This window comes from Aspergillus tubingensis (assembly GCF_013340325.1).
Source record: "Aspergillus tubingensis WU-2223L DNA, scaffold_1, whole genome shotgun sequence".
In the NCBI taxonomy this organism is placed as follows: domain Eukaryota; kingdom Fungi; phylum Ascomycota; class Eurotiomycetes; order Eurotiales; family Aspergillaceae; genus Aspergillus; species Aspergillus tubingensis.
Window position 1 is genome coordinate 1,503,423 of NW_023336275.1, and position 24,650 is coordinate 1,528,072.

General features: G+C 48.1%; 10 protein-coding genes across 10 annotated transcripts; 4 read left to right on the top strand and 6 right to left on the bottom strand.

The window, feature by feature from the left end:
• Positions 1-178: 178 nt before the first annotated feature.
• On the top strand, positions 179-2,053 carry AtWU_00522 (amino acid permease; the record flags this gene model as incomplete). Its single annotated transcript, XM_035495638.1, has 5 exons — positions 179-507; positions 564-765; positions 821-862; positions 916-1,064; positions 1,126-2,053. 5 exons carry the CDS (start codon positions 179-181, stop codon positions 2,051-2,053), a joined length of 1,650 nt encoding a protein of 549 aa, XP_035351531.1.
• Positions 2,054-2,493: 440 nt separating this feature from the next.
• Positions 2,494-4,738, bottom strand: AtWU_00523 (Zn(II)2Cys6 transcription factor; the record flags this gene model as incomplete). Its single annotated transcript, XM_035495639.1, has 4 exons — positions 2,494-2,898; positions 2,957-3,248; positions 3,301-3,694; positions 3,790-4,738. The coding sequence occupies 4 exons, from the start codon at positions 4,736-4,738 to the stop codon at positions 2,494-2,496; spliced, it is 2,040 nt and encodes a 679-aa protein (XP_035351532.1).
• Positions 4,739-5,573: 835 nt separating this feature from the next.
• Positions 5,574-6,968, top strand: AtWU_00524 (TauD/TfdA family dioxygenase; the record flags this gene model as incomplete). Its single annotated transcript, XM_035495640.1, has 4 exons — positions 5,574-5,823; positions 5,886-6,372; positions 6,441-6,746; positions 6,809-6,968. The coding sequence occupies 4 exons, from the start codon at positions 5,574-5,576 to the stop codon at positions 6,966-6,968; spliced, it is 1,203 nt and encodes a 400-aa protein (XP_035351533.1).
• A 1,183-nt stretch (positions 6,969-8,151) lies between these two features.
• On the bottom strand, positions 8,152-9,092 carry AtWU_00525 (SDR family oxidoreductase; the record flags this gene model as incomplete). The annotated part of the gene is made up of 3 exons (XM_035495641.1): positions 8,152-8,492; positions 8,539-8,997; positions 9,062-9,092. The coding sequence occupies 3 exons, from the start codon at positions 9,090-9,092 to the stop codon at positions 8,152-8,154; spliced, it is 831 nt and encodes a 276-aa protein (XP_035351534.1).
• Positions 9,093-10,610: 1,518 nt separating this feature from the next.
• Positions 10,611-11,523, top strand: AtWU_00526 (uncharacterized protein; the record flags this gene model as incomplete). The annotated part of the gene is made up of 4 exons (XM_035495642.1): positions 10,611-10,803; positions 10,869-10,964; positions 11,057-11,250; positions 11,305-11,523. The coding sequence occupies 4 exons, from the start codon at positions 10,611-10,613 to the stop codon at positions 11,521-11,523; spliced, it is 702 nt and encodes a 233-aa protein (XP_035351535.1).
• A 432-nt stretch (positions 11,524-11,955) lies between these two features.
• On the bottom strand, positions 11,956-13,076 carry AtWU_00527 (mitochondrial carrier; the record flags this gene model as incomplete). The annotated part of the gene is made up of 5 exons (XM_035495643.1): positions 11,956-12,424; positions 12,481-12,653; positions 12,708-12,851; positions 12,916-12,984; positions 13,044-13,076. The coding sequence occupies 5 exons, from the start codon at positions 13,074-13,076 to the stop codon at positions 11,956-11,958; spliced, it is 888 nt and encodes a 295-aa protein (XP_035351536.1).
• A 268-nt stretch (positions 13,077-13,344) lies between these two features.
• Positions 13,345-15,691, top strand: AtWU_00528 (C6 transcription factor; the record flags this gene model as incomplete). The annotated part of the gene is made up of 4 exons (XM_035495644.1): positions 13,345-13,416; positions 13,479-13,564; positions 13,618-13,949; positions 14,022-15,691. The coding sequence occupies 4 exons, from the start codon at positions 13,345-13,347 to the stop codon at positions 15,689-15,691; spliced, it is 2,160 nt and encodes a 719-aa protein (XP_035351537.1).
• Positions 15,692-15,810: 119 nt separating this feature from the next.
• AtWU_00529 (DUF453-domain-containing protein) lies at positions 15,811-16,942 on the bottom strand (the record flags this gene model as incomplete). The annotated part of the gene is made up of 2 exons (XM_035495645.1): positions 15,811-16,632; positions 16,697-16,942. 2 exons carry the CDS (start codon positions 16,940-16,942, stop codon positions 15,811-15,813), a joined length of 1,068 nt encoding a protein of 355 aa, XP_035351538.1.
• Positions 16,943-18,051: 1,109 nt separating this feature from the next.
• Positions 18,052-19,651, bottom strand: AtWU_00530 (sugar porter family MFS transporter; the record flags this gene model as incomplete). Its single annotated transcript, XM_035495646.1, has 2 exons — positions 18,052-19,477; positions 19,536-19,651. 2 exons carry the CDS (start codon positions 19,649-19,651, stop codon positions 18,052-18,054), a joined length of 1,542 nt encoding a protein of 513 aa, XP_035351539.1.
• A 2,570-nt stretch (positions 19,652-22,221) lies between these two features.
• On the bottom strand, positions 22,222-24,196 carry AtWU_00531 (uncharacterized protein; the record flags this gene model as incomplete). Its single annotated transcript, XM_035495647.1, has 5 exons — positions 22,222-22,961; positions 23,032-23,366; positions 23,432-23,754; positions 23,826-23,902; positions 23,965-24,196. The coding sequence occupies 5 exons, from the start codon at positions 24,194-24,196 to the stop codon at positions 22,222-22,224; spliced, it is 1,707 nt and encodes a 568-aa protein (XP_035351540.1).
• Positions 24,197-24,650: the final 454 nt, after the last annotated feature.

The window sequence follows — 24,650 nt, forward strand, 5'->3', positions numbered from 1 at the left end:
ATTGCTCATTTGTCCTCCCGCCGACTGGCTAGCGGGGATTGGTAGACCCACAGCTTCCAACAGTGGCAATCATATAGTATTGAATGCATCCTCACATCCGGTAACATATATACAAAGCAACGCTCGTTGACCAGCAGTATATGAATTCCTAAGAGAACCGCTGCTTTCGCCCACCAAAATGTCATTTTCCGACGCCGAAAAGCTGCAACCTGGCAGTACGTCGAGACCAGTCCCTCCAGCTGGTCCTATGGATGGAGAGTTAGAGGATATTAGACCGAATCGACTGGCTCGAAAATTGTCCCCTAGACAAGTTCAGATGATTGCCATTGGGGGTACTATAGGAACAGGGCTATACTTGGGAACAGGCGAGGCGCTCGCAACTGGAGGACCCGCGTCGACACTGTTGGCATATACTATCTGCGGTGGCATTGTTTTCCTTACCATGCTCTCTTTGGGAGAGATGGTAGCATTTATGCCTGTTGCAGGCTCGTTTTGCACCTTCTCAGGGTATGACGAGAATCAATGAAAGCGTCGTTCTCGGTTTTCTTGCTGACATTGACCAGGCGTTTCGTCGATGATGCACTTGGATTCGCCTTAACGTGGAATTACTGGGCAAATGACGCTGTCTCCACAGCTTCAGACATTATAGCATTGCAAGTCTTGCTGGAATATTGGACGAAGCATTTTCCTGGCTGGGGTTTAAGTCTCATTTGCCTTGCGCTCGTTCTGACCCTGAATATCTGCTCAGTCAGGGTCTTTGGAGAGGTATCTTGGTGATAACGAAGAGTGAGATGTGACATTCTACTAATCATCCCTCCAGATCGAATACTGGCTGTCATTACTGAAAGTCCTGACCATCATTGTATGTGCGCAAGCCTGTCATTTACATCCGTGCCTCCATCTTATGTCATTCAGGTCTTCATCATTGTCGGGATTGCTGTGAACTGTGGCGCTAATACTGACCAAACATACCTGGGCGCTAAATACTTCTACACCGGGGACGCGCCCTTTGTCGGGGGGATTGGAGGCTTCGCTTCCGTTTTTGTGACAGCTTCCTTCGCTTAGTAACACTCACATGCATGGCCCAAGCAAATCTGGATTATGATCGCTAATTTTAAGTATTAGTGGCGGAACCGAAAATGTGGCCGTTACAGCTGGCGAGACACGGAATCCATCTCAGACCTATCCTCGTGTCATCCGCAATGTCTTCTGGCGCATTCTTCTCTTCTACGTGGTATCTATCATCATCATCGGTCTCGATATTCCTTACAACTATCCTGGTTTATCGACAGAGAGTGCTTCAACCAGCCCTTTCACTATTGTCTTCAACAAAGCCGGCAGTACCGTGGCGGGCAGCTTTATAAATGCTGTAATCATGACCAGTGCAATATCTGCTGCCAATCACGCCCTCTTCGCCGGCGCACGCCTTCTCTACACCCTTGCCATTACCGGTCATACTCCCGGTGGTCGTTTCTTGGGCCACCTTAACCGATTCAATGTCCCATGGGTGTCAGTCCTTTCGACCGCAGCCATCAGTGCCCTCTGCTTCGGGGCAAGTAAGATTGGTGCCGGTCAGGTCTGGTCGTGGCTGCAGAATCTGGTGGGGGTGTCAAACCAGATATCCTGGTTCTTCATCTGCCTGACTTCGCTGCGTTTCCGGTCCGCCGTCCGACATCAGAGCCTCGAACACCTGCTACCTTTCAGAAATTTCACGTATCCGTGGGGCCCGGCGCTCGCTGCCGGGTTGAATCTCTTTCTGGTACTCATACAGGGCTGGAAATCCTTTAGCCCAAGATTCGATGCCGCTGGGTTCGTATCATACTATATTGAGCTCCCAATCATGGGCTCCCTATTCTTGATTTGGAAGCTTTACAAGAGAACCAAGCTTGTTCCTCTTGGTGAGATTGACTTGGAAACGGACCGATACCAGCGGGAAGATAATGTTGATGATCGCGGCTTGCATGTCTCCGAGGGATGTCCGAACAATGTTCGGCTAAGGTGTGTAACATGGTTGTTAGCTTTCCTCAAAGGAGTCAGACGCTGGATGTTTTGATTTGATCAATGTTAGGCGAGTAATGGCCGAATTACATAGATTGGTAATAGCATCAGATGCTACAACAAGATATTGGAAGACTCGGGACTATATTCAAATCGAATAGTAAAGCTCTGCTTCCAACAATGATTAAGTTGTAAATGCCAGGATACCGTAATGTGTAAATAATGCACAGCAGCGAGCTGTGGTACCTGTGCACCAAAGAAAGGCCAGTAGACTAGTGTCAAGGCCTCTAATTAACCCATGAATATCAGTAGAATCCACCAATGCAAGCTGCAGACAAGGAACCGATGTTGTACTCTTCGTTAAGATTCTACCATGTGTGACATCCACGTCATTTTGTTGATATATACAGCTCGCCACACATAAGCCCTAAGACCCGACGCGAAACCAATGCATACCTGATCATAATCAATGCACAATCAGTATGGAAGTGCGTTTTATTGGTTTAGCGACGGGTGGCCAGCAAGATTATGCCAGAAACTGAGCTCAAATTCTTGAAGGTTGGTATTGTCCGATAACCACCAGGATCCGTCATCTAGAGTTTCCCTTTGTTCGGAAGCACCTGGATGTTCAAGTTGGTTATCTGAAGCGACCATCGTATTGTCCGAGGAAGGCGTCATCATCCGATCCAGGATAGCCTTTATGGTTTGGGTCGCGCGAGCTAGCAAGGCATAGTTGGGTGAGTCTATATATACTAAGGTTCCGCGTTCGATTTCTGCGGCAAGGATGCTTAGTTCTTGGAATATCTTGGAAAAGCTTGTTGTGAAGCTCTGGATGGCGAATGAGCGTTTGACAAGCGTTAGACAAATCATTCCCGCAGCGGACAAGCCGTAGTATGCGACCTTTGATATCGTTCTCGTTAGACAGGATATTGCAACTTTGGATGCAAACGGAACCCACCTTCCATACGAGCGATGTACCAGAGTTCACTATCTGGTCTTTGAGGAGAATGGTTTCGACAACAAGGCCCAGCATCTTCAAGGAAATATCGAGCAAGTCGGAGTCGGGCTCCGTAGACATAGGGCGGACTAATGCAAGCCTTAGAAGGAATTGGACATGTAGGTAGTTCAACTTCATATTAACCATGAAGTCTCGTTCTACTGGTCGTCGATCACAGGCTTTAAGACCACATTCCAGCCGGCAACTTCGAGGAACCGCCAGCCATTGGGCCTGGATATCAGCCTCTATCAGCCTTATTGGGGTTAGTACTACATTTAAGGTTTTGTACACAGAACTCAACCTACCATGCTCTTCGGGCCCTTTCATCATAATTGTCCTCGGTGAACAGGTCCAATATATCATCCTTCAGAATGGCACAGAGACCAGCCCATCTCGAATCAGTAGCAAAGTCCAGCTTTTGAGTATCAAGCCAAACTGCTGGGCTGCGGGATGCCTCGTGTGAATTCGCGTCAAGATCACCCGGTAGGTAAAAATGACAGAACCTACGTAGGATTCGAGGTGGGCGGCCAAGAAAAATGGAAACATTTTTGTCGGCAGAGTATGCTCGACAGAAGGCGGCCTGACGCAGATCTCGTAGGAATGCAGGAGCTGCACGAAAGGATTCTGTTTGCTGTTGGTGGTAACCAAGGGCAAAAAGAGCCGCTGCGACATCCCCCAATTTCCTCCAGGACAGGTAACCTAGAATCACATCAATTAGTATTTAGTATTACATGTGTAGTTAAAGGTTTCATTTTTCCTTTGTCTTTTGGGGGTCGGGAATCGGAATCACATACTTTGGTCGCCATCAACCTGCGAATGAGATATGAAGTTTTCGTAGGTTAGAAAAAGTTGAAGGTCATTCATACAGTCAAGGGGTAAACATAGATCCAAGAATTGATCCGAGTACGAGAGGGTCAACTTCTGAATTCTACGACGCTGTTGCTCCGAGCCATACATTGGTTCTGCATAAGTCAAGTCAATAGAGGCTCGACAGACAGCGGTACAAAAAAGACCCAAGGTCTCCCATCGCACATGAGGCCCACAAAAGTTAGCACAGTATTCGTCCAATGTTGTGTCATGGTTGAGACGGAGAGGGCAGCGCGAATTGTAGAAGAGGCGCTTGGAAATAGTCGTTGCCGATGCATGTGTTCCATGAAAGTTTGAGATTAGGTGAGAAGTTGTAGATGCGCAGGGCGTAGTCAACGGGCCAGCTAAAGCAAGATTGGTCCCCGTAGCTATCCATCTTCTGAAAAGCTGAGTGAACTGTGGAATCAATGATTCTCGGTGCAGTTCGAGAATTAGCTCGGCACCTTTGGCGATACAGGTGTCATCGAAGATATAGTCATCGGCCGGATTTGGGTGTGAGTTGATTTCAGTCGCGGGGCCTAATTCTGCGGTCTTCTGGATTTGCAATTGATCGAAGAATGTTGTATGACTCGACGAGCCTAAATAGCCTGGGTTGGGGTATTGGAAAGCTGCTGGAGGGTTGACAGTTTCATCGGCCGTGACTCCAGTATTATGAGACTGATCATTCTCTTGCCTTCGCCAGTTTGCAGCCCGAGCAGATGGTCTTTTGAAAGGTCGTGAACGATAGGTACAATCAGCACTTCGGCCACGCTCCCTGCAGCGTGAGCAAACCGGTTTGTCATGGTCGCACCGCAGCTTTATCGCTCGGCATGGATCACAGGCAGGGAGCTTGCCTGATTTCGCTGTTAGTCGATTTGATGATGTCGGAGTCGGCATCCTGAGGCATCGGTGACTGCAAATTTCTGCACCGAATGCCACACCGCCCGCTGTGCGATGTTTTCCTCTCCGGCGGAAACGGTTGAGACTCGTGAGACTCCGAGTTTTACTCCGACTCCGAAATTAGGGTCTCGCGAGCATTCAAATGGAGCAGTAGGAGAGAAGGCCTACTTAACATCATCGGCATAAAGTAATCACATAATTTTTCTCCAAGATTACGACATTATTGCGCTCCGATACGAGCATATTCAAGCCAAACGGCCAATTACACTGGTTTGTCTTCAGTTAATGTTCTTAGGTCTCGGTTCTAGGCAGGGAGTCGACAACCAAAGACTCGGCGGGAATATGACTAATTAATCAAGGACAAACAAGTTAGTTCATATGACAGTGCCAACATCTTCATCAACGTTTTTGACACTATGGCGACTCACACGAGACGATGGTGATTGATAGGGTTTAAACTGGACTGATAGTCTATTACCAAAATTCATGGCGTCAACTCATCATCTGAGCGGGTCCTCTACACGTACGCCAGCGCAAAGATCTTGGGACGCCGACAGTGACGCCGACACCCCGATACTGGCCCCGACATGCCGCAGTTGTCATTCCTTACAGAGAACTACATTCTAAGTCCAATCATTCGACAGTACTGTTAGATAGCCGTACATGATCGCAATTGAGGTAGCCCGGCTTCACGATGTACTATCACGCCATACATCTCCCTGAGTGATATAAAACTCAGTGTCCTTAGATGCAACCTCTGTCACGTCTCTCTGTCCACACTGGTTTTCAGCAATCCTGCGTGCCTTAAAAACCTGGTCATATGTCGCCCACCATGGTTGCCTCTACTATTTCACAGCAAGCTGATATTGACTACATGCCTGATCATGACAAATATCTGGCGCGTAGTAAGCGCAGACAGGAAACCGAAGAGCTGGCTATGCATCTTCCTGAGGGTTTCCCTGCACAGCTGTCAGGTGACCTAGTGTGGGATGCAAGAACCATTGCTGATAGATATGATTGGAACTATCAACTCAGCACTGTGGATATCTCTGAGATAGATGGGGCTCTCCGATACTTCCAGTGTATGTGACTATTTCCCATGCTTCCTGGACCATCGGCTCCGACTCATCCTAATCTCTATCAGCCTTAGGAAAGCCATTGGGCAAAATCTGTCCGAACAACTTCCCACTGCCAAAGTTGCATACTACATTGCGGGATATCTCGAGGCAGGTTCACGAAGGCCATGGCTTCAAAGTCATCCGGGGTCTGCCAGTCGACAAGTACACACGCGAAGAGAACGTTATAATTTACACTGGTCTTTCATCACACGTCGCCCCTATCCGCGGTCGCCAAGATAGTAAGTGGCAAGGAAGGCCAGCTGACGTTATGATAGCTCATGTCAAGGATCTGAGTCAATCATGCAACTCCAAGGACATTCCTGGTCCGGTGGTGACGGCTGACAAGCAGGTGTTCCACACTGATGCTGGTGATGTCATCGCCCTATTCTGTCTGAATGAGGGTGCTTGGGGTGGTGAGAGTTACCTTGCTAGTACCTGCCATGTGTACAATGTCCTAGCAGCTACACGACCAGACCTGATCAAGACGCTGTCAGAGCCTTGGCCGTTCGATGAGTGAGTCAACCGCTACAGAATGACATAGGTTCCGGTGCAAGAGACTAATAAGACATGTCTGCATTTAGCTTCGCGTCGACGGGCGATGTATACAAGCTACGACCGCTTCTCTATTACCAGTCTGCCACCGAGAAAGACCCAGAGCGATTGATGATTCAGTATTCGCGGCGAAATTTGACAGGATACATGGACTGCAAGCGATCAGCCCATATACCGCCACTCACTGAGGCTCAGGCAGAAGCCCTTGACGCGATCCATTTCACAGCTGAAGCTCACTCCATTTCTTTGGATTTTCGCAAGGGCGACATTCAGTTTGCCAATAACTTGAGCATTTTACATGCCAGGGGTGCCTTCACCGACTCCGACGAGAAACAGTAAGTATCCTGACGTCCAGATGCTTGGGAGAAAAGAAGAGCTGACTATCCTTCCTGGACAGGCGGCACCTCCTGCGACTTTGGCTGCGTGACCCAGAGTATGAGTGGAAGAAGCCCTCTGAGTTGAAGGAGCGATTTGATCGAGTCTATGACGGCGTCACTGTTGAGAACTCAGTCTACCCGCTGGAAGCTACCATACGTAGTAGCAACGTGGCTACATAGAGAACACAGATTTACAACAGTGTCGTGGAAGTAGTATATCACATGAGCCTGTAATGCTCGTACAGACGCAATATTGCGGGGTGGGAATACTACGAAAATATACTCCGTTTAGCGAAATATTGTCTACTCGAATTTATATATTAGACGATAGTTGGCTTGTAAAATCAAGGTATCGTATAATGCATATAAGATAGTAACTTCAATATTGGAGTTATGTCTAGATGCTTTGAAAACCCTACTTCATCCTGGTGCTCAATTCGTTCACACTAATCCCATGGGAGCAGTTACTGGTGAAGCACGATGGTGATCGCCATGTAGGCATTGTGATCCCTTGGCTCAGAAAGAGGATATAGGGCTTCTCTTGGTCACCTTACAGAGGCGGTCTGTCCTAGGACTATGCTCCGATTAGGTACACTAGACTTTGGATTTCTTCTCGCTGCAATCCCTGCCAGATTTTGTAGAGATTGGGCTTCCTCCACCTTCACAAATACTGTAACAAAGCTTTACTTGCACTATGTCGTTATCGTCCACATAGAACGAATTTTTTTTCCATTTTTTTCCAATATATATAAATTTTTTTTTTTTTTTTTTTTTTTTTTTTTTTTTTTTTCACAACTTGATCTCATGGGGAACGATTCTTCTGTACAGACAATATTATTAATTTGGGTGGAAGAGCAATAGTAACCCCCCATATCGGTCATTACGTTGTATGCTTTATGTAGAAGGTCGTACGTCACCCAGATAGAGAGATTATGAGTGTAAGCAAGCGGACTGAGATCAGTCATTTAGATCAATAGCGACTTACATCTCATTTTAAGAGGCGGGGAATAATTGAAGAGGAGTGGTCGAGTCGGAGATAAGCCTTCTGCCCATATAGTGACTAACTGTCCACTATCGCCTATCATGCAAATTACGTTCCGATTGAAGAATGACTAAGTATTCTGGAAACACTATGGATTGGTGGGTACAGTGAAACTTGTTCAGGATCCATTAAAGCTTGCTTAGTGGGTTCAATACTTATCAACATAAATATCGTCAAAGCATTAATGATGAGGTGCAGACGATCTCAACTCGGCGTTCCAGGGTCACCATGACTTCAATCGTCGAGAAGCAAGACCCCCGGGGCGTCTGCTTTGACAACCAACTATATAAACGAAGAGTAACGTCCGGCCTCTTCCACCCATCAACCCATCATATGCTGATGAGTTAGTTGCGTCTCCTCATCAAAGTATTCCGGCATGTCGACACAGTAGTACTTCGCCCCGGACACTAGGATTGCTTGCGAATGAAGCTGATCGCGCGAGACAAACGTCCCCTTTGAATCTGTTACGTCGTCTTGCGAGATCAGCTTGAGGATCACGTTGGTCACATCACTCGTAGTGATCAGGACATTCTCCGAGAAGTAAGCCTTCAGCTCTGGTGTTATCATAGGTGTGATGACTACTCCTGGGCAAATTGCGTTCACTTTCACGCCTTCGTTCCACAATTGTTTACCGACCGAGCGCGTAAACCCAACCAAAGCATCTGGCGCTATTAGCTTTGATCCGCCATGGCGGCATCGTGTACTTACGTTTTGTCGCTGAATATACCGGCGTATGCATGCATGGATATAACCCACCGATGCTCGACGTGATAATCAGGTTTCTCTTCCCCATCGTCACCTCCGGCGATCGGCGAAAATAGTGCATGGCGAGGTAACTTGTATAGATGGCGCCGGTCAAGTTAATATCCGTTAGTCCCGCAACATCAGGGCGTGGCGGGATTCCTGTTTCATGCTTGGAGAAGAATACCGTGTCTTCGGCGACGCCGGCATTCGCAAAGACAAAGTCTAATCTCTTCTCCTCATTGAAGATCTTCTGAAATGTATTGCCCTGCTGCTCGTACTTTGTCACATCAGCCTGGTGAAATGTGGTATTTTTAAGCGACGCAGCGGCCGCTTTGCCGCGTTCCAAGTTGCTACCAATGATGTGAACTTTCCAGAGGCCGGTGAGGTCGAGTTGTTGAGCGACATCGAGGCCGATGCCACTGGCTATGAATGGTTATTCACGGTCGGCCATTACTAGTATCATGGGCATATGGGGATGGTAACTTACTTCCTCCTGTGATAAGTGCTACCAAAACCATACTGTATTACTCGGTTAGAAATGCTGATGACATCAGTGGTAAGTGAAGTACTAGAAGAACATCATGGATTTATATTTCCTATGGCGATCATGATGGAAGAGGATTTGTGCGATTTACCGAGATATGCTAAACAAAGATGGAATAGAATGTGGGTATAGCTGAAGAAGAATGTTACCAGTGCTGTTCACCTTGTTGCCGATCAGCTCAACAGTAAACAGTGACCCAACTGCCATTGTTCTGACCCTTTCTAGTCACGCGTTACACTCGGCTCACCATTTCCTATATATATATACCTTGTAAGTTATAAATGAGAAGGTCGTTTGACCAGTGGACACTGTGTCATCGGATTGTGTCATTCAATCCCTGATACTGTCTCGACTAATGTAATCCACGGTCACATTCCCCGCCCCCTCCTTCATAATGGCCCAATAAGGTTCAACTGAGGCATCTCCTCCCATCAATAAATATTATGAGAGGTTGGAATGTAATACTAGCCCATTACTAAGTACTTAGTTAGCCGAGGTCACATGACTCCAGCATTGCAGCATTTTGAACCCCTCATCCTGAGTCAGCCCGGAAATTAAGTCCGGGAGTTTTATTAGACCAGCCCAGCTGAGATTTTAGCTTTAAGGGAATAGATGAAAGTGCACACACGCTTCATGTAAGTTGCTGGCCAGATCAGGTACCTAATACAAATTGGTTATTTTCCTTACTATGATTCACTGATATTCGGGCGTTATTGGAGATGGGTATTATTTTCTTGCGAACGGCTGTGGCTTGCGAAATGTCGGCAACCTTGGACAGCCGTCTTGACCCACTATCTTGGGAGTCTAATTGATTTGTAATGGTAATAAGGACAGATTAGCATTTCTAACAATGCCCGAGCGTCTTCACAATAGCCGGCCAAGGGAAGGCTATTATTCTCGTTGGCACAGCTCGGATGGTGGGGCCTCGGCTTCAGAAGGCATTAATAAGGCACCAATCTGTGGAAGTAGGTAGACCAAAGACGGCCCTAATGATGTTGACGATATACCCCATAAATAGGATCGGTTTGACAGGTTCTGTCTCGTTCTGGGGTGTACGAGTGTGTTAAATGTGATCTAACACATTTGGGTGATAGGGCAACTCATAGGAAGATGCTACTTCGATGTTAGAGCCCGAATTTCCTCGGAGGACGAACAGTCGAAACATAGACACCATAGAAGTGTAGAAAGTCTATTACTACCTCGTCACTAGACGTCCTCATACCTGGCAGAGCAACATTCAAAGCTGGAAACATAGAATCCACTAGAATGAAACCAGAAACAGTGTGAATATAGTGATAATTCTAAGAGCTCCGCCTTTGGAAGGACCAAATGCTACCTTCCTTATTAATGCAACTACCGTTCACGGCTATTAATGAATCATGACTACCACATCAATGCGATATAAGTAGCAGCAACGACTACTCGTACCTTTTGACCCTCACGGCCAAAGTAGTCCTGCCTTCTACATTAACTCAGTCACTTGCCTTGAAACATGCCTGACCATACCATCCACGTCGTGAACAACTCCGGCCGCAAACAGAAATATGTCATTATTCCCGGTCCACCCATGATGACCCTCGGAAGCAACAACAATAAGCATGAAGGGGGATGTCTTGTCTGGCACGCAAAGGAACTCGACACCGAACAGACGTGGGATACTTCAACCACGTATCAACTATACGGATGTGCGTGACATACTCTACCCACCCTTACACTTCCCATTAGATACACCAGATTAATACTAGCAAAGGGGTTGGGACTACCGCTGAGAAACCCGGGTTTGGCGTGAAGGTAACATCGATAGATGTGAAAGACGCTGATCCCGCGACTCCCACGACGCCTGCAAGTATGTATACCCCATTATCATCGCTTTATAGGAGTTGTCGAAGGCTGGAAGGAATAAGCAGTGTGACTAGAGTCTAAATGAGGGTATTACAGGTACTTTTGGCCTCACGAAAGACGAAACAGGCGACCCAGTCATGACGGTGAAAGAGAAAACAGCACCAATGGACATGGTCCGGTTTGATTTCGGTGGTGACCTTTCTCCATCGGATGGGAAATACATCGTGTATGGAATGGCCAAGGGCAACAGGTTGCCCGATGGAAGTGTGGGCACGAGGCCTTTTGCTTATGTATGTTCCTCCGCTCCCTTGTCCTATGGTAAAAAGCAGCTAATCTAGTTGTAGTATCCGGCTCCCACCGATGCCAATGCAATTCAATTTGCTGTCATGGCGCCCGTAATCCAACTTTGGGTTTGTGCATATGACGCCGAGGAAGGTGAGATAGTGGATTTTACCAACGCGATCCAGCATGCGGGCATGCTTCGATTTTTGAATACCGATGGCGCGCTGCTCGCCAATGTAGAACATAGGAAGGATGGGACTTTTGAGATCACTTATTCATAAATGGACGGATTGGACTGGTTATGCTTGGAAGACATTATACTTTTGTAACGTCTTGTGAGAAGTTAAACTAACCATCCATATATAATGTATATTGGGCGGTAATATGTGTATCAAAAGGCTTCTGGTTTTGGGGGAAGAGATGAAACTATGAGAGAAGCAGAATTTGAATAGATATATTCCTATGATCCTATTGACCGGATACTGAGGTAAGTCTATAAACATTATTATTTACCTGAGGATTCTAGAACTTAAACTTCACTCATTGAAACTTTACAAGATTTCGGGCTGTTTCGTTCTTTCTTTTCCCCCCCTTTTCTGTGCCCTTCTTTTTTTCCCTTCTTTGTCCTTTTCCTTTTGCTGTCTTTCTTTCATTTTTCGTTAGTAGGAAACGAAGTAATTAAAAAGTAGATTTCCATCTGATCTGCTGAACATTCACTCGACCCGCACATTCGGATGCAGCAGATATGTCATTTTCTCATACACCGAAAAGACAATCCCGCCACTCAGAAGCAGCCTGCCCAGCCGCATTGAACTGCCCTTCCAGAAACCCCGAATTCCATAGTCACTCTGTATGTTCCGGACGGCTTCGACAAGCCCTGCCCCTTGGACCCCTTGCGCCCGCGTCTTGATCGTGTCAAAAGGCTGCGTCGCGTACACAGTGACGACTCCCGCCAAGGCTCCCATGCAAAAGGTAGTGAGAACAGTCGGCGCAATGTCGTGTGCCTTGACGATTTCTTTGAGGATATTGTACGTGCCCATTCTCACGGCCGATGTTGCTGACTGTTTTAGCGTGGTGGACACAAGTCCCCGGTAGAGCTCGCGCAAACCGTGGGTTCGAACTAAGACTTGCGTGGCGTGGAGACTCGATCGGAACTGCCTGGCGTTTTTCGCATCGTCGATCCTTCATCAATCAGTGAAAATGGCTTTTGGGAATTGTGTGGAAAGCAGGACACAAACAGTGCTGTCTTGATTCTTTCCGTAGGCGTTACGGCCAGAACACTTTCTGTGGCCCCTGCGACAACGCCGGCCAGAATGCCCCGTGTTGGGGAGAGCGATCCACGCTCATCGGAGAGGGAGTTCTTAATGGTGTCGTATGAAACAAATCGCACAGCGGCCTTGGCCGTCGTGCCCTGCGAACTATTAAATCTTTATCCCTAGCGAAAGAGGATTAGATCAGAACGCACAATGATCAGCGTAGAACATCCGGTATATAAAGCACCGATGCCTTCCCGTTGCGCAACGGTATATATGAGCTGAAATGGGTTGGAGGGGGTCGATTTGCTGCTCCTCAAGAGTTGCACGCGGGTCTTCGCGTATTCGAAGGGGTACTATTCATCATCTTGTCAGTCCTGCATCTAACATGCTGCAAGCCCGAAGAAATTAGTTACTTACCGTGCACGCAGCTTCCACCCCTCCAGCCACTCCGCCGGCAACCAGAGAGACCCACTGTGGAGTGTATTGCTGCGAACAAGTTAAATTGGGTAATGTCCTTCCCGGTCGCTGGAGGGAGATGAGCCGACCTTTTGCGGCTTTGTTGAGGTAGGGGCAGCCATGATAATACCAAGTACCAGTAATAGAGCGACAATGGTTAGCTGCTGAGTAGTCCAATCGTTTGCACTAACTTATAGTATATTGAGGTACTTCCATAGTAAACTGTGATACCAAATCTCCACAATAATTGCGGGATTTGCCGACGGAGGATGAATTGCCGCGGAACCTGTCCTTCCGTGCAAACCCGGTACGTATATCTTCCATCTGCCATCTTCCATCTTCTTTTCCCCTGTCCGAGTCTCATGCTCTCCACGGAGACCCTGTCAAGCCATGGAAAGAATGGTTCCGTCGTCCCGTTCTCGCAGAGCAGCCAAGGCATGCAGCTTCTGTCGCCGGAGGAAGGTGAGTTGAGATCCACTGTTTCGCCCCCTCCGACCGTGCCCTACCGCTCACGGCTGCTATAGTTGCGCTGCGACGAAAAGCCAACGTGCTCCAATTGTCAAGGTTACGGCAAAGAATGCGTGTACATGACTAGCCCTGCAAGGCCCAGGTGCGCGGAATTGAATCCGTCTGCAAAAGATGCTGATTACCTGACCCACCTAGGCCATCCAAAGCCTGGATCGCTCACTTGGTGACTGAAAATGAGCAACTTCGGCAGCGACTTGGCGACGGAAGTGCCGCGCCGGCGCATGGAGAACAGGCAACCCCTGATGCAGATCTCCACCAACAGTCGGAGTCCACCAAGATGGATCATCCGCAGTCTGTTGTATCCGGCATCTTTATCTCCGCCAACGGAGACTCCAGCTACCATGGCCTCACCAGTACCCTCTTTGACGGTGCCCCCGTCAGCCGTCATGGCTCGGCCCAACTGGCCAATCGTCCCGGTCCTGTGGAGCCCATTCAGCAACAACTGATGGGAGAGGCCGCTTATCAAAGTGAGTCGCGATCCATGATGTCCTTGCCCATTACCGAAATTGGTCGCCGGCCCTAATATTCTCATGTCAAAGGGCAGCTAGAAACGTTGAACTTCCAACAAGGAAAGTTGGACTTTGATGGCGTAGATCCCGAGTTGGGGATGCACCTGCTGTCCCTGCATTGGAATCGCCAGCACCACTCCTTCCTGATAACGCATCGCCCGAGCTTTATGCGTGATATGGCCACCAACGGGCCTTACTTTTCCAAACTGCTCCTGAATGCGATATACTTTGGGGCGGCCAAGTTCAGTAATCGTCCCGAGGTGCGTAGAGACCCGGATGATGCTCGCACGGCTGGGTGGACCTTTCGCATGAGGGTGAAGGAGCTGCTCGGAAGTGCCTTGGATCGGAGTGAGATCACCACCATCCAGGCACTGCTAGTCATGACGAGCTCTCTCTTCGCGCTGGGAGATGAACGTAGCGCCGCATGGCTCTATTCTGGTACGGCATTTCGAATGATCATTGACCTCGGCATGCACGTCGACGCCACGATGCTCCCCAACATGCGCCGTCTTTCGCCAGAAGACCTCGAAATCCGAAGACGTGTATTCTGGGGTGCCTTTGTTGTGGACAAGATCCAGTCCCTATACCAGGGGCGACCCGCTAGTCTTCAGAGTTTTGATACCAAAGTCCTTTTGTCCTTCCTGGACCGTTATGAGGAGCTGGAGCCCTGGCAACCCTTTGCCTATTCTGATGTGCAGTCATACCCTGGATCCCCGGCATATAGCGTGTCGACATTCACATGGCTGTGTAAATTGTCGCTAGTTCTGAATGAGATTCTGAACAAAGTTTATTCAGAGCGAAGTTCCAATCGGTCACCCCACGACCTCATCGCTACCCTTAACAGACTCGATGGCCAGTTGAAAACTTGGTACGAAAGCCTTCCAGATCACCTGCGCTACAACAGTCTCATGGGGATAGTGCCGCCACCACACGTTCTCTCGTTACTCGCTCTGTACAATGTCTTGGTCATCCTGCTTCACCGACCGTTTGTTTCCGAGGGCCATCTTTACACTGCCGATCCATCGGTGGCCAAGAGCTCCTTTACCACCTGCACCACTGCCGCTTCCAGCATCATTCAATTGCTGCAGGCCTACGATAATACATTCTCCATCCGACGAGCACCGTATTTGATCTCATACGCCACATACGTAGCAGCGACAATATTCGTCCGAGTCGCAGCCCAACGAGAGCGTGTCAGTCGGGCCCACACCAGCCTCCAGAGCTGCCTCGACATATTCAAGAAGAACCAGGAGACAAACTGGGCAGTGCGGCGAGCCCACAACGTGATTTTACACCTCATGGACCGCATGGGTGTTCGGTTAGATGATTGCACGACTGTAGACGACGACAGTCCCAATCGTATGGACGGCCGATCAGACCATTTGACAATGCCAACCGAAAGACCCCTGGGACCGGCACCTGCAATCAGCCACGACTCTCCGCCAGAGATTGAACCTTCCGAGCTAGACATTGAAATGGTCATTCAAAGTTTTATCGGAACACAACCCAGGCCCACAGACGGACTGATGCGCGAAGCTATGGATCTCTCTTTTGGTCCACCGGTATCTCATTCGAACATTCCGGCTCCTATAGCTCCCGTTGTCGGGCCGTACGAGGACGCGTACTCTTATCCCAGATTTGACGATATGCTATTTGGGTTCAACGGTTCTCCGCAGGATAATGCATTCACGGACAACTAAAATGGATTTGCTCCTTGCCTAGCTATGAGTGTCGGTCCAGTCGATCGGAACTTCCCGCATCCTAAATTGGGCCAGTGATGGCATAGTCTCGTTTCAGCGAACCCCGTAACCGCTGTGTCTTAAGGTCTATAAAATACACGGCCCTCAAAAAGCCGTCGAGCCGTTCGATATACCGCTACCCGATCCACGTCGATCGCGCCCTTCCTGTCTATCCCCAGGACTGTCTCCGCATGGATGACCCCAGCTGAATGGCGGATGCCGACCGGCACCGCGCCTGCAATTTGGTGGTCTCCTAGCGACATCCCATGCTTTGGAATCTCCTTTCCTACCTTGACATGGGCCAAGTCCCAGGCAATGGTGCCATGTATGATTGTCGCCGCGCCGAGACATACCGCACCCGTCAGCTGCAAACTCGGATGGGGTTTTCCCATGCTGAACGCCTTCACCTCGATGTCCACGCCATCTACATTACCACTGGCGGGAGACAAAATAGCAATCTTTGGGGTTCCGCGGACTTGGCTCGCAGCCTGCACATTCTCCGCAAGGCCAAACCGCACCGCACCATGTTGCCGGATATCTTCGATCAATGCCAAAAAGGCTGGATCCGCAGCATCCGTGATAGCGGACGAGGCTTCTCGCGGCAGGGACGCAGCATCAACAAACACAAACGGATTCGCGGCATCTACAAGGCTGACTCGCACGGATAATGATCCAAATCCCCGGGACTGCACCGTTAGCATCTCCTGGTGCTTCCCGCTCGGAAACATGTGGCCCGTCATACTACCGCACGGCCTGAGGAATGCAACTTTGATAGGACTGGCCGTGCCTCCAACGCCTGGAATCGCATATTCGCCATCCTCTCGGAATGAGCCGTCGGTCGCGACCTGGACTGTTTCGATGATATGTTGTCCGGTATTGGTGTTGTAAATCTTGATATCAATCTGTGACCCAGTCAGTCTCTGCCTTCCTGATACAGTCCCACTGAAAATTACGAAGGAAACAAACCTCCTTCTTCCGCTCAGGGACGCTGACAAGACCCTCATCCAATGCAAACGGCCCCACTCCAGATGCAATATTGCCACAGTTCCCAGTCATATCGATTCGTGGCTGATCCGGCGCCACCTGCACAAACGTATACTCGACGTCGACACCGGGACGACTCGACCGTTCTACAATGGCGACCTTGGAGGTTGTCGAGGATGCACCGCCCACTCCGTCAATCTGGCGAGAACGACCCGTACTGGAGCCCATCGCGGATAGCAAAATCGGTTCCCAGAGCGTTGTCGACGTGGGAAGATGATGGCGATGGATAAAAAGGCCTTTGGATGTGCCGGCACGCATCCATACCGCTGGAATGGATCTCCGAACTGATTCTTTCGACCTGTATGTTATTTTCGGTAAGACGGGGATGGGTTCACTCCGGGTGACTGAATATGTCTGTGTCATGATTGACTCGAGTCGAAATGGACGGTCTCTTGCATGAAATCTTAAAATGCTTTGTACCCAGCGCGTGAGTTAGAGTGTGGTATTTGACTTTCACAGATGTCAAAAACTTGTTGTTATACCATATACCTCGTTTATATATTTTATCTTACATGATAGTAGTAGTCCTAGGATTATAACTGGCTTCAGGGATGCGAATTCAGATAGAAGATAGCTGCTTCCTGATGTAATTCCCATGGGTACTATTCCGCGGCATATCATGTTCCGTCCGTCAGCCATGATAACTATGTACCCACTCCACTACCTAGCTGAAAGACTGTATGTTCATGGGGCTTCCGCGGAACGGATCACGCCACCGCAGCCCCATGTGGACATGAGGGCAACAGAAGGCAATAAGTCCGAGCATCGAACAAATCCATTCCCGCTCGGTGACTGGTACCTCGCGACACCAGTGGCCCAACATCAATGCCTGTTTCGTTAGTACGTGCTGAAGTAGTTGACCGAAAGGTGCTGGTCCCTATGAACCCGCAAATCAAGTCATATAATAACTATGCTATATTACGATACTATGAACAGTTCTCAGGGCTTTGTGATAGGTTGTACGAGATAGCATTGGTTCATTTTGGTAAATCTCCGCCTTCCCTATTTATTATTAGCCATGGCTGGTTATATACTATAGTGGACATTAGGCTCGCGTTATGTGATTGAACAGTCACAATCGAGAGACTTTTAACTTGGTGCCTTGTGCTGTATCTGGCATTCCATTATTCTGCACAGATGATAGGAGTCTACCTGGATAGCCAATGCAGAGTGATCTTCATTCAAACAACTAAACATGCATTGGTGCGGCTCGGGAAAGCATGAAAATGAAATGGAAATAACAAAAAGTAGAAACAGAGACAATAATAGCAAGAAAGTCAAGCATGCTCCTTCTGCTCCACAGTACACTTCTCCTCCTCGATCTGCACATCGACGTCCGTCACATCTCCTTGTGGAAGCCTTCTAGCCATCGCCACAATATGCCATGCGGACGGAGCATCGTGGAACACCTCGTTTAAGGCTTCGAGATTGCGGCCCATGGTCTCTGGGTAGAAAAGATACACAGTGACTGGGATACAGGCAGAGATAACAGCATATACAATATAGTATCTCCACCCAATTGTATCAAGAGCCACAGGTGTAACCATCACGACAATAAAATTCCACAGCCACTTGTTTGCGGTTGATGCGGACGACATAGCCACACGCAGACGCATAGGAGCCACTTCAGTACAATAGAGAAAGTTTGCGCCAGAGAATCCAATGGGATAGAACATGTTGAAAAGCCAGATAAAGACCACAGAGACAATTGAGAGGCCCCGACTGGCGTCAGAGAACTTGGTCGTAATAGTTAATACTATCATGCAAATGCACATTCCAGCCCCACTAAGCATGAACACCTTGCGCCTGCCAAAGCGGTCGATTGCGAAGAACGGAATGAAGTTGCATACGAATTTCCATGTGAGTGCGCTGGCGCCTAGTATGCTGGACAAATCTTTATCAAGGTGCAAATTCTCCTCGAAGATGGTGGAAATGTAGGTGGAGATCAAATTCCCTCCGCACATTTGCTGGAAGAATTGGATGACAAGACAAAGGGCGAATCGGTACAGTAGACGTTCTTTATCATCGCCCATAAATAGCTCTCGTAGTGTGAAGTTCTTGAATTGCGCTGTGAGCTCCAGTGATGACTCAATGCTCGCAATCTCCCTTTGGACCAAGTCATCGTTGACGGGGAGACCCCTGTACGCCGCTAAACTTTGAGCTGCTTGGTCCCTCTTGGATACCATAACTAGCCATCTTGGTGATTCCGGAATCATAAATAACGACCCGAGGATAATCAGGGGAAAGGCAAGAGCCAAGGCTAATGGGACACGCCACTGGGTTTCACCCGCCGTCTTCCCGAGCCCGTAGGAAACCCAATTCGTGATCACGAAGCCTAGGACCATACAGATCCCATCTACTACCACATGCTGACCACGATGCTTTGCAGAACTGCATTCAGCTTGCCATACCGGTACAGTGGCGCTCAGTTGCCCGACCCCGATGCCAAGAATGACTCGACCCAGGGTGAACTGAATGATGCTATAAGAAGATGCCTGAAGCAGCTCCCCAATGATCGTAAGAATAGTAGCCATAAAGACAGTTTTTCGCCGGCCGAAGCGGTCACCGACATGCGCACACACAAGCGCCCCAAGAAGGCCTCCCAGTTGATAAGAGGCAATGACTGCACCTTTCCTTGTTGAGTTTCTCTCCTTAATGGCACCATGGGTGCTGAGCGTGTCAATCTCTGGAAATGTGGTGACCCTACATAATTGATCAGCCAAACCTAATCTTTCAACAACCTCTTTAAGGGGTAAGTTACCATGACTGCAGATTGGCAAGGGGTGCTACTCCGGCTTGGTTGTACCCGTATGTAATGAATGCAGGAGCTACCGTGAGAAGGACCTGTGCGAGGTGGAGCGACTTTCCACGAAGCATAGTGAATTGTGTCAGTATCAGCTGCCTGTAAAGTATGATGTTGATCAAATTGAGCCAAGGATGTCAATGCATTTTATATCATGTCAGAATTCTTCCAGAAATCCGGGGACCCCGCAATATGCTTTGGCCATGCCATTTAGGGCTGGAAGACACGAACTTCGGTAATGGAGTCCCAGTGCAAGCATTCGCTTAACTGTGAGTCTTTTTACCCCAGTGTTTGTGTGCGGGGATTGGATAAACCGCCACTCAGAAGTGTACGTTTTTGTCCTCCCGCGGAATCTAAGATCCCGTGGCGTAAAATGGCTAACACCGTTGCCGGCTAAGATCATACAGAATTCTGCCTGTACATTCGGAGCTGACTGGCGGTCCCAGTTCTTTCTCGGAACATTCCGCTTTTGTGCACCATACTTCGTTTCCTTGAAAGACATAGCATTTTACTGTCAATAATAATTGATGCTATTAGGGTACCAGACCCGAAAAAGCTTTAATTAATTTAAATTGTAAAAAAAGACTGGAGATATATGCTATTATATTTCCAGGTAAAATATAACTAATTTGGTTCACGAAATAATAAGATGTAATATATATTAATGTAACTACTGTTAGATTTATCCTTAGAAGATGTCCCAGAAACCTAGAGATCCATCTGATCTATGATAGAATGAAACTAATACTATAAGATCAGTGGGATAGTGGTGTATAGTAGTCTAACGTCTAATTTATATAATCGATATATAGAGTAGTAATAGCAGGATGTTGACTGTTGGTAAGAGTATGACTATTAAGCCCTGGTGGACAGCGGCTATGACGAAATAACATAACATTCAGAACAATTCTAGTATATATCTTAGTATAGTCAGTTTGTCATGGATAGGTAAGTTGATTATTTTAGGGGTATATTATTAGCGGAACTCTCCAATTATACAATTATAGCTAGAAAGTAAAGATATGTTTATCTCCTGCCAGAATAGTATCTGAGTAGTTACCTAGATAGTTGCGGCTGGTTTTGGGATTGATAAACACATTATGTAGTAAGATCGTTATTTGTCTGGTAGTCATATTTTATGCACGGATCTATATAAGTAAGATAGCTGGGTGTTGGGCAAATGACAGTGAAGAAATCGAAAACTCCGAATCAAATGATTCAGCTAAATATTCAGACATACTATCTATTTTATTTATATAATACCTGTGAAGGTTACCATTATCTGAGCTTTATCTATATAGTTCATTGACTCATGTAATTCAGAGTTATTGTTTCTCCTTCTATCTATGATCTTCTTTCATCTCATTATATCATAGGCAAGGGGTTGGTCTTTTCTTTTTCTAAAGATAACATATTACATTAAGGCCATACTATCTTGAAGCAGTTTTTATCACAGAAGGAAGGACAGGCGCGGCAAGGATTTTAAAATCTATAGTAAATGACGTATTAGTCCGACGGTGTCTTGGATTAACATATACCAGGAGATCATTACTTCACCCGTCTTTGTTATTTGGGCTGCCAGAGGGACTGGCTGAGTTTAAACAGAGTCATAAGTGTTTCTATCCTGGGTGAAAGTGCGGTATACTCCTTACTTTCTTGTTCAATCGTTTGTCAGAGTAATAGATCTGGCTATTTACCCCCACTAGCCACTTTCCTGATACTACAGCCTTTTTTGTAGGAAACACAGGTGGAAGCGACTTGCTCGGGGCACCTTCTATTCTGACCCGCTTTGATCTACCCTCATTGGCTGGACATCGTCTGGACATCCATAACATCTTCAAGGAGAGCTAGAGAACAATTTCAACAAGTTCGGGTTGCCTAACTGACTGTTGTCTCGCGGCATGCCGCGTTGCTCACGAAAATCCACACGTCAGTGGAGTATAGTGTTTGCTCGGACACCCGTAAATCCGTGGAATGTTGGCAGTGTATGCCAAGCCTCCAATCCGAGTAGGTCCCACATTCGGCAAAGCTGAGTACATCCGCCTCAGCCCTGCCGTGGGGCTATTCTCCATACTCAACTTGGGGAGGGAAGTGTGTGGGACGAGAGAGAGTTCGTCGTGGTGACCTATAGCCCAATGAATACTTTCAACAAGATGTGGGATCTATCAGTGGCACGTGAGAGATTTCCGCCGTGGAAGGACCGACGAGCTGCTACTGATCAAATAATTACGTATCTCCTCAACTATCGCATTATTTCCATTAGCAACTACAGAAAGGAAATAGAGAGCTACTCGGAAAGGGCTAGCTCGACGATCTCTGAATGAGCATGTTGTCGGCGCCAGACGAAGCAGCGGATGTCCTCATTTGTGGATGTCGTCCGACCGGCGCGATGCTCTCTGGGTATCTGAGTGGCCTGGGAACTAGAAATATTGTTATCGGAAGAAAGAACCTCAGATCACCACTGATCCACAAGGAATAGCACATAGTGTAGGCCCCATCTCGGTGCTCTACACTACTGTCCCCACATAAACTGTCCCTGTCGAATAGAGCACCAACCACCCCAGATCAGATTCATCCCGAACAAGTTCGCTTCCTCGGCGAGAAATTTACTTCTATTGACTCTACATAGGGGCCACTGGTTCTCTCAGTAACCTAAGCACCTCCTCAGAACTCTCTCGGTGCCTTCCTTGCTCCAAGGTACATCCGTCTCACCACTCCGCCAAGCCACATGCATATCAGGGCGTACCAAAACAGCAGATCTCTCCCACAACTTCCGAGCCATGGTCTCCTGGGGCAAATGTACAACAGTCAGCCTCTTTGTGACCTTGGGGGTTGCCCTGTCGAGCTCCTTTGCGTAGGCCCCATCAATCGTAAAGTCGACCAGAGTAAAATCGGGTCCAAGGCGGTCGTGAATCGACACTCCGTCCTTCAGCATGATGTTCGGCACTCGAGAGCCAGGCCATGTAGTCGCGACATAGTCCCGCTCACTACACCTCGGCTCTTTTATTGGATCCTCTTCCAAGAGAATGATCGAGGAGCTGAGTCTGTACCCCATCTCAATTCCCAAACACTTATTCTCCCCGTCGTTGGCATAGACATGGCATCGGATGCGCTCACGAAGTGCCTGTCCTTCAGGACTGTTACTGCGAACTTCCCCCTCGCTTGTCTGTCGAACCCATCCAGCATAATCCATGTGAACTTGAGCATGTCGACCTGACATCGCAACATTACGCACGGCGACTGGTCGCCGCTCAGTCTCATACGATTCGAGTAGCCGTTCGCCGCCCTGGTCATTCAGAAACATGGCCAGCTTCCATCCGATATCATAGGCATCTCCAAGTCCAGTATTCATGCCATATCCACCGAATGGAATGTTCTGATGAGCTGTCGACGTGTCAGCAATGAGAAAGTCCCTATACCCCAGTGCAGTGCCATAGGTTATACACAGTCGTACCTGAGTCACCCGCTAGAAAGACGCGTTTTTTTGGTGAGCGGAATTGCTCTGCGACACCTAAGTTCGCCCTCCATATGCTACTAACCATTATTTTGTCAATTTTGATTGGCTGTGGAGGACCCGAGTCCCCAAGCGCAGCATAAACGGCTTGCTCAAGGTCAATATCGGCAAGGTCCGTGTCAGGCGGAATAGGAGTGTGGATCGTCCAGGTATCTTTCTCGTCTTGACTGATCACCACACTCCCTTTCGACAGGAAAAGGTGCCAAAATTGACCTTGGCGGTGAATAACTTCAAGGTCTCTGGACTTTAGGTGAACTAGAAGTGTCGGTCCGGAGCTGCCGACATCAATGCACGTTAGCACAGCGGTATCCTGATCTGATCATGACTAGCGAATTCTTACATCGGAGACGTGGTAAGCTTGATTCCGGTGGAAGTTCGCACGCGACTACTGGCGCCATCACAGCCAACGAGGTATTGGCTCTCGATAACGTGTTTCGCTCCCGTAACTACGTTGGTCACAGTCGATAGAACCTTATCCGTCGACTCGGTCATCGCTTCGAATTTCATCCCGAAGTAGGAATCAATTAGCGGCTCCCCTTGAATAAGAGTTTTTAGCCAGGCTTCGACGATGGATTGGGAACATCTCTGATACGGGTAACGCGGCATCGTCCCGTCACAGTTACCCCGTATTTTCTCTGCTTGCTGATCTGGAGACGGTAGATCCTGAATCCAATAAGCATGTGAAAATGCTACATATAATATTCAGCCCGAAGTCGAATGAAATGCTTTCATACCCATTTCGCCAGAGCTTGTCCCCCAGGAGATAGTCCAGTGCTAAAAATGCAGTCAAACGAGAATTGCGATGGTACACCTTGAAAGAGCGAAAATATTAGCTAACTGCTCCATCTGTAAGCAAAGAAAAATGTCAGAAACCTTTCTCTCGTAGCCCATCTGCAAGCCCTAGACGTTGGAGCAACTCCATTGATCGTGGATTGGTGATATCCATCTTGGGCCATTTCGTAGTTTCCAGGTTGCGCTCCACAAGAACCGTTCGAATACCCCGTTTTGCGAGCTGGAAGGCTGTTATCATTCCGATGGGTCCAGCGCCAACTACCAGGACAGGAGCCTTCACCTGGTGTGGCATATCGACAGTGGTCTTTGTCATGGTGAACCTGTGGGAACGGTGCCTGTGACTATGCTAGGATACTGCCTGACCTGACTGATTTACCTATCGATCGAGATTTCCGCAGCTTTGGGAGAAAGCGTCAAAAATACAGCTATAAATAGAGTGTTTCGATAGGACGTAGTTATATGAACAGGGCGTTGCCAATAAGTAGTGTCGGCGGGTCCGTCCTCCATACTGTGGTATCCTAATTAGAGAAATCACCGTTCCCACCACGGACCTCGGCTGTCCCCCATAGTATCAATCAGTAAAGAGGGGGCGGGGAAACTCCAAGCACCATTATAGACGTCAAATGAGCAGAATACACCCAAAGCTCGGTGCCCAACAAGCGGGGGCGGGGAATGAGGGACCGCCATGGTCGAGATCGAATGTGGAAAATTACCTCCAAGTGAAGATCGACACAAGTTCGGCCGGGTAGTATATCGGAATAGCTACG